Source organism: Oryctolagus cuniculus, chromosome 8 (assembly GCF_964237555.1).
Source record: "Oryctolagus cuniculus chromosome 8, mOryCun1.1, whole genome shotgun sequence".
Taxonomy (NCBI): domain Eukaryota; kingdom Metazoa; phylum Chordata; class Mammalia; order Lagomorpha; family Leporidae; genus Oryctolagus; species Oryctolagus cuniculus.
Genome location: NC_091439.1, coordinates 89,035,550 through 89,049,162, shown reverse-complemented (window position 1 = coordinate 89,049,162; position 13,613 = coordinate 89,035,550). Strand labels below are relative to the sequence as shown.

General features: G+C 53.6%; 1 protein-coding gene across 1 annotated transcript; it reads right to left on the bottom strand.

Annotated features, from left to right (window-relative positions):
* Positions 1-4,820: 4,820 nt before the first annotated feature.
* On the bottom strand, positions 4,821-8,555 carry SOWAHB (sosondowah ankyrin repeat domain family member B). The gene has a single exon (XM_051820200.2). It carries the CDS (start codon positions 8,188-8,190, stop codon positions 5,935-5,937), a length of 2,256 nt encoding a protein of 751 aa, XP_051676160.1. The 5' UTR covers positions 8,191-8,555; the 3' UTR covers positions 4,821-5,934.
* Between the last annotated feature and the right edge of the window lie 5,058 nt (positions 8,556-13,613).

Below are 13,613 nucleotides of genomic sequence, written 5' to 3'. Positions count from 1 at the left end.
AATCCAGAGTACTGGCGCTGCAGGCGGAGGATTAACCTAGTGAGCTGTGGCGCTGGCCTGGGGACTGGCTTATTTCACTATGCATGATGGTTTCCAATTGCATCCATTTTGTTGCAAAAGACAGGATTTCATTCTTTTTTATGGCTCAGTAATATTCCAGGGTGTATATATACCACAGTTTCTTTCTTCAGTCATCAGTTGATGGACATCTGGATTGATTCCATATTTTAGCTATTGTGAGTTGAGCTGCTATAAACATGGGGGTACAGATAACTGTTTCATATGATGATTTAATTACCTTTGGTTGTATTCCCAAGGGTGGGATGGCTGGATCATATGGTATATCTATTTTCAGATTTCTGAGGAATCTCCAGACTGCCTTCCACATGGTTGTACTAGTTTACATTCCCACTAACAGTATATTAGTGTAGCTTTTCCCCTATACCCTCACCAGCATTTGTTATTTTTTTATTTTTATTTTTAGATGACAGCCATTCCAACTGGGGTGAGGTGAAACCTCATTGTGGTTTTGGTTCACATTTCCCTGATGGCTACTGATCCTGAGCATCTTTTCATGTGTGTATTGTCCATTTGTAGTTCATCCTTAAAAAAATGCTTGTTCATATCTTTAGCCCATTTCTTAACTGGGTTGCTTGTTTTGTTGTTGTTTAGTTTCTTGAGCTCCTTATATATTCTAAATGTTAATCCCTTATCAGCTGTATAATTTGCAAATATTTCTCCCATTCTGTCAGTTGCCTCTTCACTCTATTGAGCATTTCCTTTGCAGTGCAGAAACTTCTTAGCTTGATATAATCTCGCTTATCTATTTTTTGCTTTTATTGCCTGTGCTTCTGAGGTTTTATCCAATCTCTTGCAGTGTTTCCCCTATGTTTTCCTCTAGTAATTTGATGGCTTCAGGTATTAGGTTTGGATCCTTGAGCCACTGTGAGCTGACTTTTTTATATGTTGTAGGTAGGAGTCTTATTTCAGACTTTTGCATGCAGAGACCCAATTTTCCCAACACCCTTTTTTAAAGAGATTTTCCTTTCTCCAGGGAGTAATTTTAGCTCATTTGTCAGAGATTAGTTGGTTGTAGGTGCATGGCTTAATTTTTGGGGCCTTTAGTCTATTCCACTGGTCAACATTCAAAACACAGAGTGGCAGAGAGAAAGAGAGGGAGAGAAGGAGAGAGAGAAAGAGGAAGGAGAAGGGGAAAGAGATCTTCCATCTACTGGTTTACTCCTCAAAAGGCCACAACAGCCAGGGCTGGGCCAGGCTGAAGCTAGGTGCCTGGCACTTTATCCAGGTCTCCCACATGGGTGGCAGAGGCCCATGTACTTGGGCCATCTTCCACTGCTTTCCCAGGCACAGTATCAGGGAGCTGGACTGGGAGCAGAACATCTGGGAGTCAAACCAGTGCTCCCACGCAGAATGCTGGCATCTCAAGCAGCCGTGATACTGGTACCCAGGACTCTCTACTTGGCCTTTCCAAGCCCATCTAACTTCTTCTTCTTTTTTTTTTTTTTGAGATTTATTTTTTATTTATAGAGAGAGAAGGAGAAAGATCTTCCATCTGCTGGTTCATTCCCCAGATGGCTTAACAGCCAGGGCTATGCCAAGTCAAAGCCAGGAGCCAGGATGGGTGCAGGGGCCCAAGCACTTGAGCCATCTTTTGCTGCTTTCCCAGGCCATAGCAGAGAGCTGGACCAGAAGTGGAGCAGCTGGGACTTGAACTGGTGCCCATGTGGGATACTGGTGTCACAGGCGGTGATTTAACCTGCTATGCCACAAGGCCAACCCCCATCTAACTTCTTTTTTTACTTCTTGACTTCTCCAGTCCAGGAAAGCACCACCAGAGCAGGATACTGTGTATCTTGCTGCATAGATGTACAATAAACATAGAGCCTAGCACACAGAAAATACCCACGGATGGCTCCTTCTCTGGATTCCCATAGTCCTGACCCACGCATCTACCCACTCACTCACTGTGTTGGAATTATTTTTCAGTGATTCCCACCCACAAATCCCATTTCCTCAATACATGAGGAGCTCTTTGTGGCAGGAATTTCATATTTTATCCCATAGCCAATTCTGGTATTTAAATGAATAACTGGTAAATTTAAATGAATTTAATTTAAATTAATTTATTGAACTTAAATTCAATTTAAATTAATTGAAAATACATTTTCTAATCTCCAGATGTTCGATATCATGAGGAAAACTAAAATGCACAATTTATTTAAATAATCTAAGTGTACTTAAAAAAACTTGTGGGGAAAATGGAATTAAATGATGTTTATTTTACTGCAGAAAAAAATTAAAAATCTATGCATGGTTTTGTCATTTTTTATTTCAGATTTATTTATTTTATTCAAAAAGTATAGTTACAGAGAGGCCAAGGCAGAGGGGGGGGGTCTTCTATCCATTGGTCCACTCCCCAGATGGCCACAATGTCTGGAGCTGTGCCAATCCAAAGCCAGGAGCCAGGAGCTTCTTCCAGGTCTCCCATGTGGGTGCAGGGGCCCAAGGACTTGGGCCATCTTCCACTGCTTTCTCAGGCCATAGCAGAGAGCTGGATTGGAAGTAGGGCAGCTGGGATTTGAACTAGTGCCCATATAGGATGCCGGCACTGCAGGCAGTGGCTTTACCCACTATGCCACTGTGCTGGCCCTCATGGTTTTGTCATAATACACATTTTACAGGAAATTTTGGGAGACCATGTTTCACAGTGGCAAAAATTCTAAGTCATGTATGTACATAGTATTATGAGGATTTTTTAAAAAAATTTATTTATTTGAGAGGCAGAGTTACAGACAGAGAGAGGGAGAGATAAAGAGAGATCTTCCGTCTGCTGGATCACTCCTCAGATGGCTGCAAAGGCCGGAGCTGGGGGCTGATCCTTCTGAAGCCAGGAGTTCTTCTAGATCTCCCACGTGGATGCAGGGGCCCAGGTAGTTGGGCCATCTTCTACTGCTTTCCCAGGCCATCAGCAGGGAGCTGGATGGGAAGTTGAGCAGCCGGGACTTGAACCAGCACCCAGGCAGAGGCTTAACCTATTACACCACAGCACCGGCCCCATGAGGATTCTTTTTAAACAATTTCTTTGGAAGGCAGAGAAAGAGAGAGAGGGATAGAGATGGAGATATTTCACCCACTGGTTGATTCCCTAAATACCCACAACAGCCAGGGTTGGGCCACACCAAAGTCAAGAGTCAGGGCCTCCCATCTGGGTGAGAGGGACTCAAATGGCTGAGCCATCGCCTGTTGCCTCCCAGGGTGAGCATTAGCTGGAAGTGGAATCCGGAGTGGATCCTGCACTCCAATCAGCTGCCCGGATATGGGGTACAGTGGGCATCCCAAGCACCATATTAACGGCTGGGCCAAACGCCGGCCCCTGCTGTGAAATCTGTGGGTGGAGCTGTCCATCGCTGGCTTGGGTGTGTTTGCCCTGCTGTCCTCACACGGCTGTGACATTTCAGCTCTGCCTTGAGGAATGAGTAAGTTTACCAGGAACACAGGAAAAAAAAGAAGGTTGGGTCAGGGGTGCTCTAAGCTGAGGGAACCCAGCTCCAATACAGAAATCGAGAGGTAGGGCCCTGAGCCCCAGTGGGTCTTGTGTGGCATCCACATAGGGCTGGTGACATGGGGAGGCTGCCACGGGGCTAGGACAGTGTGCTGGGCCCGGCAGACTTGCGAGCCTGGATTTTACACCATCAGCAAGAGGGTGGCCAAATCTGGTCTGCGTTTTGCTCTGCTCTTGACATCCTCTTCCACCCTAACCCCTGCCCAGCACAGCGTGTGGACGGGGTAAGCACACGGACCACAGTCAGAGAGGACACAGGGACAGACCTGCAGCCTGTGATCATGTTCAGCCAGCCCTGGTGGAGGGAAGTCACACACTGAAGCACAAGTCAAGAATGTGGTCAAACTTACAAAGCTGGTTCCTTGGGAAGGCCGGTATCATTCACATAAAGATTCCTGGCTTCCAGGAAGCCCGCCCTGATTGCCCCAGCCCAAAAGGCGCTCTGCTCTGAAATCTGCCAGAGCACTAGATCTCGCATGTAGGACACTCTGGACAGCTTTTCTTGCATTGCTGTTGTTTGTCCTCAGTTCCAGTACCACATTGTTTAATCCCTCGGTGCCTCATTTTACAAGTTTCTATCTAAAATAATGCAGCTTTAAAAGATACTTTGGGAACACAATAGGGAATAAAGCAATCAAGAATAAATATTGTGAGATTTTAAATTTCAAAAGGGGAAGGTTATGTCCCACTTATCTTGATAAATCTCACAGCCCTAAGCAAACATATCTGTTGAATACATTGATGTAGAGATAATAATATAGCAAAGTAAAAACAATTCATTGGCTTTTAAAAGAAGCTTGCATTTGCATAGATATTCATCTTTTTTTTTTTTTTAAATATTAATCTCTCCAAACCATGCCCTGCCCTCTGTGGATGTCTCACTTTCTTCTTGATATGATTTGTGAAAGTTTCATCTCTTACATAGGTCTTTTTTATGGAGAAAAAAAAATCCTTGATTTATTTATCATGCCTATTTTTTGTTTGTTTTGCGGTAGAAGAGATATATTTATTTCAGCAAATTACAAAGTAAAAATGCAAAGAAACAAAAATATGTGACACTCACTGAGACACAATTCAGTAAAGAACATTAACAGTAATTAGTCCGAGTACAATAAATTATAAAGATCCATTGATCTTTCAAGGGGTGAAAGTAACAAGAAACACAAAAATATAGTGAAATATAGCATCATAGCCACTGTAAATGAAACCAGTTCCATAAAGAATTCACAATTTCCACTTGGACATTTAATTGAATTTACTGCCATTTGTAGAACAGACATGGTCTCATGCCAGGGTCACAGGACGACCAGTCCCTTCTCAAGCAATTAAAAGGAGCACTCACTTCCTGCTAGACATACAGTACTTCAAGGCTAATCTTTAATCTTAATTGGCAACAAATTTAGTGCAAATAAAACTGTATTTAGCAGCTTGGAAAAGTCCTGGCGAGGAGGCAGTCTCTTCCTAACGCTGACAGCTTGCCCCCAGTGAGATCAGTTCTCTGTTGGCGGGAGCAGCAGGCACGCACGGTGGCCATTCCAACCTACTGGAAAGCAGGAAGAGTAAGTCTGTTGTTTGTTTCATGGGGAGTTCCCTGAGGGATGGCTTCAGTCATTATGCAAAGGAGCCACATGGGTTTTCTATTTAGAAAGTTCCCTTTGGATTGATGCAGAAAAACAGGGCCCGAATATCCATCATTTCCCTCCAGAGCGAGCGGAGTCCAGGTCGTAAGTGGGTCGCTCCCAGCTGCTTCCCTCATCAGGGGGTCCAGGGACAGAGCTGAGGAAATCACTTAAATTCTGCTCTCTAGTAATAATTTTATTTCACTGATTTGGATGCAAAAAAAAAAAAAAAAGTGGGGGTGGGGGAGGGGAGGGGAGAAGCCATCTGATTTCCAACCTGGCGCTTTCTAGTCTCAGCCAAGTGAATGGGAGCCAGGAAGCTGCTAGCCAGAGCGGGCTTTGTCTGAGCTTCGTCAGTTCCTCGAATCGCCTCTCTTGTTGTTGGACATCTGTGCTCTCTCCAGCCAAGGCCTGAGGTTGCTGCTGCACGGGACAAGCTGGCTTCGTGTGCCCACATCCTTGGTGCCAAGGGAACAGGAAGACCACCTGTCCGGTGTCCAGCACCTGGCTGGCTCTCTGCCCCTTGTGTGGGTTTGAGCAGCCCAAAGACTTGGAACAGCCTGGATGACCCCTGAGGTCCAGGCTGTGCTAACTTAACCTAGAATCCGGGGAAGTAGATGCAAGGTGGGCCAGCTCGGGGACCTCTGTTGTCACCAGCACTACCCCCACTCCAGGCTCTGAGTAGCTCAAGGAAGAGGGCGTGGTGGCCGCAGGGGTCAGGAGGGGCCAGCCTCAGTCACTGTCTCTTTCCCTTGGAGCAGGGAATTTATCGTACTGGTTGGCCAACTTCCATTTGTGGTGCTGACTTTTAAGGAGTGCAGCCAAAGACGTCTTGCGGGAGACATTCCGAGAGCCCGCCCGGCTCTTGGCCTTCCTGGTAGGGGAAGAGCTTCGAACTAAGGGATAGACGGGGAAAATGGGCTTGCCCCGGGGGGCTCCCAGGAGCTGCCAGATTTCCCCAGAGGTATTACTGGTCAGATACTGCCAGGGCTTCTTCCCGCTGCTGTCCCGGATGTTCACCCGGGACGCCAACCTCTGCACCAGCAGCTTGATGACGCCCTGGTGGCCGTGGATGGCGGCGAGGTGCAGCGGGGTGTACCCACAGCCCGACCTCACGTTTACATCAAGAGCAACTCCTGCCTTCTGTGCTGCGTTGACCAAGCCGCAAAGGGCCGGCAGGGCACCGTGCTTGGCTATCCAATGCAGGGCAGTGTACCCCGTGAGAAAGTCTTTGTGCAGGGCCAGCTGGGGGTCCTCCCAGAACAAAGCCAGCACCTGCTCCCAGGAGCCACTGGCAAGCATCACAATCCATGCATGCTCCCTGGCGTCCAGGGGCACCAGGGACGGCTTGTGCTCGGGTCTGGAAGGGACCAAGGCCGCAGACCTCTCCACATTGGGGGCCCAGGCGCCCTGGGGCCGGCCTGTCTCAGCCACAGCCCTTTGAAGGCCGGTGAGATTCAGTGTCAAGGCGGCATCCACCCTCGGGCTGGACACGGCTCCCGCGTTGGACGGCTTCCGGGAGCGTGGTGGGCGCCTGCTCCTTTTCCGACACTCCTCCTCCAGGTACTCCTCATCCGAGGACGAGAGCTTGGGCCTCCCGGCCCGGGAGCTCCTCCGAAGGGACCTCCTCAACTTGGGCGCTGGCCCGGGGAACGGCCCCTGGGGGTGCTGTGCAAGGCCATTAGCCACGTGCTGAGCTGAGCCACCGGCCCCGGTGTCCCCGAGGCCCTGAGGGCTCCGGCGGGGGCTGCCGGCGACCTTGAGGGCTGCGGCGACCTTGGGAGACGCGCCAAGATGCTGGGCTGGACTCCCCGGCTTGCTGCAGTCCCGGGTGCGCGGGGCCACCTGTAGCGCCTCTTCGGAACCCCCCGGGGACTCTTTGGGCCCACTGCTGCTCTCCTCACTGCCGTGGCTTTCCTGGTCCACGAAGTCATTCAGGTCTTGGAGCGACAGCTGACAACGGATACTACGAAAGACAGTCAGCGGAGGGTTCTCGGGCCAGAACTCAGGGCGCTCCTTGGCCACCACAGCCGAGAGGGAACGCGGGCGATGCGGGGGCTCCGGCGGCGGCGGTGCGGGGTTGGGCTCCGATGGCAGCTGGAGGAAGTCGTCCGGCAGCACCGACCAGGCCCGCACCGGGCCCGCATCCCTCTGCGGGTGTCTGGCCACCCACTCTCGAGTGCGCTGCCGCTGCAGCTGCGAGGTCGAAAGGTGCGGGGAGCCGGGGCTCAGCGGCTCCCGCCGCTCTCCGGGGGCGTCGGCGCTGGGCAGCAGAGCTGGCGGGGAAGCCCCGACGGTGGCGGGAGGCGAGCGGCGCGGCGCGGGCTCGGCAGAGGTGCTTTCTCGCCGCTGCCCCGGAGCCCCGCGCTCGCCCGGGAGAGGCGGCGTCCCCACCGGCTTCTGGCCGGCGGCGGGGTCCGGGAGCGTCCCCAGGCCGTTCTGGAGGCACTCCCAGCAGCAGCGGCCTTGCGTCTCCGCCGCGGCGCATCTGACCGCGGCCTGGGCAGCCGCGGCGGGCACCGGCGCCCCAGAGCTAGGGCTGTCCCGCGGCCCGCCGCCCTCCCCGGCCGAGAGGCCATTGCAACCTGCGTCCGCCGCTGGGACTGCGGCACCTGCTGGCTCCGCCTCCGGCTCCTTCTCGCGCCGCCGCTGCCGCTGGGGCTGCGGCTGCCCCCGGGGCGCAGCTCCCCCTGCAGGGGCGGCGGCCGCGGGCGGCTCTCGGGGTCGCTGGAGCCCCTCCTCCCCCAGAAGGTCTCGGTACCTCCTCTTGAGTACCACGAACTTGGTGCCGTCGGGGTCCTGGCGCACTGCGGCGACCGAGTTGACGAAGCCCTTGAAGAGCTCGCGGCGGTGCTGGCGCTGGCTCGGAGGCGCGTCGGGGTCTCGGAGGAAGCTCTTGAAGTGGCTCAGCAAGGCGGCGTTGGTCACTCGGCCCCCAGCCTGGCACAGGAAGTCCAGCAGTGCCTCCTGGCTCAGCTCGCGGGCCATCGCCGGCTTGCTGGCCCCTGCCCGCGCTGTGCCCGCGGCTGGCCCCTCCGGCGCTCTGCGCCGGCAGCCGCAACCACGGCCCAGCGAGTGTCACCTGCGCCCGGGGCGGCACCACCCGCCTCCATCAGCCACGGAGCCCGGCGCGGCCCGCAGCCCCTGTGAGCGCCAGCAGGGCCGGGGGTCCCCCGGGAGGCGACCCCCAGGGCTAAGACCCCGCTCGCAACCTGGTGGCAGAGCGCCGCGCGGGCCTCTGGCAGCGAGACCTGGCGGCGAAAGTTCCCGGGATAGGTCGGAGTCGGTTTCACCTGCGCCCTGGCGACGCCTCCTCCCCGCCTCCTCCCGTTCCTCCGCCCTCCCGAGCCTCCCCCACCCCCCGCCACCCATCCCAGATGAGTCAGGCGGGTCGGAGCCCTAGGGAGCTCCGGTAGGTGAGGTCGGGAGCCAGGGCGAGCCGGCCGAGAACCGCTCGGCGGGGCGCGCAGCCGCCTGGGCGCGGCCAGTGGACGGCAGGTAAGGCGACCCGCCGCTCCTGCCGGTCTCTGCCACGCAGGAAACAGAAGCCGTAGACGGTCCGCTCCTGCCCTCTCCCTGCGCCGCCGGAGTTGCGGCTGAAGTCCATGGGTGGGGGTGGGGAGGTGGGGGAGGTGTGTCCGTGCAAAATAACAGGCGCTCTGCGATCTCCCCCAAAGGTGCCTGGCCTTGCTCCCGCTGTCAGGAAGTGAGTTACAGAGCCCCCGGGAAATTCGTTGCCCCCAAACCCGATCTTTCTGAGTACGGAGAGGCTGACGGGGCTTGCTTGCTCCCCCGGCTGGGCTCCAAATCGTACTGGAAAGAGGACTCGCTGCCCTGCCGAAGGTACTCGCCGGTGTGGGTGGCGGCCTCCCCCCCCCCCCCCCCGCCAACTCCGTAATGGCCTCGCCTTTCGGGGCAGGCCACGTCCCTGTTGGGTGGTTGATTGCCCCTGCAGCTGAAATGAGCAGCAGGGATGCCCCGCGTGGAAGCCCGGTGTGACTTGTTTGCATTTACTCTGTCTGGCATTCGCGGACAGCGGGGATTTGCGCAGTGTGTTGTGTGTCCGCTTAGCGGCGAGGCCCGAACGTCCGCAAAGTGACCCCGCTGCTGCCCAGCTTCGGATGCCCCCCGACTCGCCTCCCTGGAGGGGCTGTGGCCTGCCCGTACCCCGGAGAACTTTGTAACTCTTGTTTTCATTGCCCTCTGCCGCTGTAACAGCTGCTATCTCCCTTCCTAAAAGGGTGGGGGGGGGGGAAGATCCCTATCTGATGGTTAGACTCAATCCAGGTCTCCCATGTGGATGGCAGGGACCCAGCGACTTGAACCATCACTGGCTGCCTCCCAGGACAGACGTTAGCAGGGAGCTGGGATCAGTAGCAGAGCTGGGACTGGGAGTCCGGCCCTGGGGTATGGAATGTGGAAGGTTGGAGCAGTGTCTTAGTCCCCACCCCCTCCTGAGGCCCCAGGGCCTCCCTCTGCTCTATCAGTCTTTGCATGCCCGGGATGCCTGCGCTGGTTATCTGCAGCCCTCTCCACTTCTCTGCCTCAGCTTTGCTTTCCTGGTTCTTTCCATGACAGTTCACACTGTTTACCCACCCTGGATCTCTGCTCTTTTTTTTTTTTTTAAATAAAGATTTATTTTTATTTATTTCAAAGAGTTACACTGAGAGGTAGAGACAGAGAGGCCTTCCATCCGCTGGTTCACTCTCCAGATGGCTATAACAGTTGGAGCTGTGTTGATCCAAAGCCAGGAGCCAGGAGTTTCTTCCTGGTCTCCCATGTGGGTGCAGGGTCCCAAGGACTTGGGCCGTCCTCTACTCCTTTCCCAGGCCACAGCAGAGAGCTGGATTGGAAGTGAAGCAGCCAAGACTAGAACTGGCACCCATATGGGATGCTGGCGCTTCAGCCCAGGGCTTTACCCCACTGTGCCACAGCACCGGCCCCAGAATCTCTGCTCTTCTTGCCAAGAGAGTATTAGAAGTATATCGACTGGAGCCGGCACTGTGGCATAGCAGGTAGGGTGCCCATTCGAGTCCTGGCTGCTGTACTTCCAATCCAGCTGTCTGTTATGGGTTGAGAAAGCATTGGAGGATGGCCCAAGTCTTTGGGCCCCTCACCCACATGGGAGACCTGGAGGAAGCTCCAGGCTCTAGGCTTTGGATTGGTCCAACTCCTGATGCTGTGGCCATTTGGGGAGTGAACCAGCAGATGGAGGACTTTCTCCCTCTCTCTCTCTCTCTCTCTGCTTCTGCCTCTCTCTAACTCTGCCTTTCAAAGAAAAAATAAATCTTAAAAAAAAAGTATATTGACCATACAAATAACTGTCAGCATATTTTAGCATGGACCAAGAGACTTTATTTTGAGAACGAAAGATCTACTATCTGCAGATGTACTCCCCAAATCCCAAATGCCTGCCACAGCTGGAGCTGCACCAAGGCTGAAGCTGGGAGCCAGGAACTGAATCCAGGTCTCCCACATGGGTGACAGGACCCTAACCACTTGAGCCATCACACTGCCTCCCAGGGTCTGCATTGGTAGGAAGCTGCAGTCAGGAGCCTGGAATTGAACCCAGGTGCTCTGGTGCAGCATGCAGGTATCTCACCCCGGGAAGCCAACTTTAGTGCCTGGCCTATAGACCACATTAGCTGAGCTTTATTTTCAGCCTCCAGCAGAATCCTGACACTTTTCCTGAATGAGTTGGAATTTTTGGCTTTAAACTCTCTAGATCACAAAAAAGACTTGGAAGCATTTGTCTTTGTCTTTGGCATTTTCTAGAATCCAAACCCAATACTGTGTTGGGGGGTGGGTAATGGTTTCCATTAATGTTTGTCAGTACTATCAAGTCTTTAGGATAGCTAACTAAATGATGGTTTCCTATCCAGCTCCAGCCTTCCTTTGTCTGTGTTTCCCGGTGTTGACCCTCGGTGGCACTGAGAGTGTGTCCACACCTGGGGCAGAAGGAGTCCAAATGCAGAGCTCAGGTGGGCACTTCGGAGTGACAGGTGAAAAGAGTCCCTGGCTGGTACTTGTCCAAAACTGGTTATGAAGTAAGGGGCTTGCTGGGAAGGAGGGCGGTGACGTAGATTGAGGTTCGGACTTGGTGCACTCTGGGAGACGAGAGGGAAGGGCAGGGAGGGTCATCAGGGCTGCGGTTGCTGACATCTCGTTCTCTTCAATTAAGAAAGGCGTCGGAGGTGTGCAGCAGTAGAAAGGCAGGGTGTGGGAAGAAAATAAAATCCAGTTGCTTTCAATTTCTGTTTGCCTGGTGATCTGCCTGCACACCTTCCTCTTTCTCTTTCTTGGGGTGAGTGACTGGAACACTGCTCACCTTATCTCAAGGAACATTTTCCTGCCTCCCTCATATACACTTCATTACCCCCCAAAATATTTCTGGAGCAACTCTGTTGCACTGGCGCTGGAGGTGGTAGAAACGAGGAAGTGGGCTTGAAGGGCTGGTGCTGCAGCACAGCTGGTTCAGCTGTCACCAGATGCCAGTATCCCATATGGGAACACTGGTTCGAGTCTTGGCTGCTCCACTTCTGATTCAGCTCCCTGCTAATGTGCCTGGGAAAGCAGAGGACAATAGCCCAAGTGCTCAGACACCTACCATGCACATGGGAGACCTGGATGGAGTTCTAGGCTCCTGGCTTCCACCTGGCACAGCCCTGGCCATTATAGCTATTTGGGTAGTAACCAGCGGATAGAAGATCTATCTCTGTCTCTGTCTCTCTCACTGTGCCTTTCAAACAAATAAATTAATATGAAAGAAAGAAAGCTTGAAACGTTAGCCGCTGGGCACAGGGTAAGTGATTTAGCAGAGACAGGTACCTCATACTGAGGAGAGGTGCGTAAATGAACTCAGGCTTGGCCGGCGCCGCGGCTCAATAGACTAATCCTCCGCCTTGCGGCGCCAGCACACTGGGTTCTAGTCCTGGTAGCGGTGCCGGATTCTGTCCCGGTTGCCCCTCTTCCAGGCCAGCTCTCTGCTGTGGCCAGGGAAGGCAGTGGAGGATGACCCAAGTGCTTGGGCCCTGCACCCCATGGGAGACCAGAAGCACCTGGCTCCTGCCTTCGGATCAGCGTGGTGCGCCGGCCGCAGCGCGCCAGCCGTGGTGGCCATTGGAGGGTGAACCAACGGCAAAAGGAAGACCTTTCTCTCTGTCTCTCTCTCTCACTATCCACTCTGCCTGTCAAAAAAAAAAAAAAAAAATAGAATTCAGGCTTAACTTAGGGGAATATGGAGAACTTTCCAGCAAGAGGCTGCTTTGAGCAGACGAGGTGAGGAAGACCTTTACGCCAGATGCAGTGTCCTTGCAAAGGCACAGGGATCTGGCTTAGTGTGGGAACTACAAGCAGATCTGCTTGGAGGAAGAGGATGTGTGAGGAGTTGCTGGAGCCTGCAGGAGCAGGTGGGAGTCAGGTGACCAAGGGCCTGCGGGTGAGGAGAGCAGGGCAGGACAGGGCAGGCTTTGGAAGAATTCCCCAGAGGGTAGCAACCGAGCCACATTGGGCCTGTAGAAAAATCTGGAGATGAGGACCACTGGGAATCAAGACTGAATAAGGGAAGAGAGCACATTGCAGAACTAAACTGGCTTTAACCTAGCCAAGACGCCATTGAATAGAGGACACCTTTCCATTTCAGAGCTGTAAAAATGCGAAGAAGTGCAGCATGTTGACTGAGGTCCTGCTTTTAGGGGGAAGACGTGTGTGTGTGTGTGTGTGTGTGTGCGGACGCGCACGTGTGTGCAAGATTTGGGCATCACTGGAAGGAGAGCTTTCAGCTCCTCTCTGTGGCCTCTTTTACTATTTGACTCTTTTCCCGTGAGAATGTGTTACTTTTTGGTTTGCAAAGAAAGACACTCAAGAAAAAAAATGACATAAGTGAATAGCAAGAAAGAAAAGATCTTTTGGCTGCTGGGGGGAGGTGAGGCTCCCAGGCGGAACATCAGAAGTAAGGGATGAGACAGCTCTCGGGTCAGCAGCGTGTGAGACAGGGGGTGAGCAGGGGGGTTGGAGCTGTTTGGTCGTGGCTTCAGTGGCATCTGGAGCTGGCGTGGTCTTGGAAGTAGGGCACAAACTGGCCTTGCTCCCATGCCTCCCGCCCTGGTAGCTGGGGGTGATTGGTACCATCTTCCCTGGCAGAAAATATGGAAGCAGTCATTTTTGAAAATCAGAAAGATGGCCACCGCCGTGGCTCACTAGGCTAATCCTCCGCCTGCGGCGCTGGCACCCTGGGTTCTAGTACCAGTCGGGGCACCGGATTCTGTCCCGGTTGCCCCTCTTCCAGGCCAGCTCTCTGCTGTGGCCAGGGAGTGCAGTGGAGGATGGCTCAAGTGCTTGGGCCCTGCACCCCATGGGAGACCAGGAGAAGCACCTGGCTTTTGGCTTCGGATCAGCGCAGTGCGCTGGCC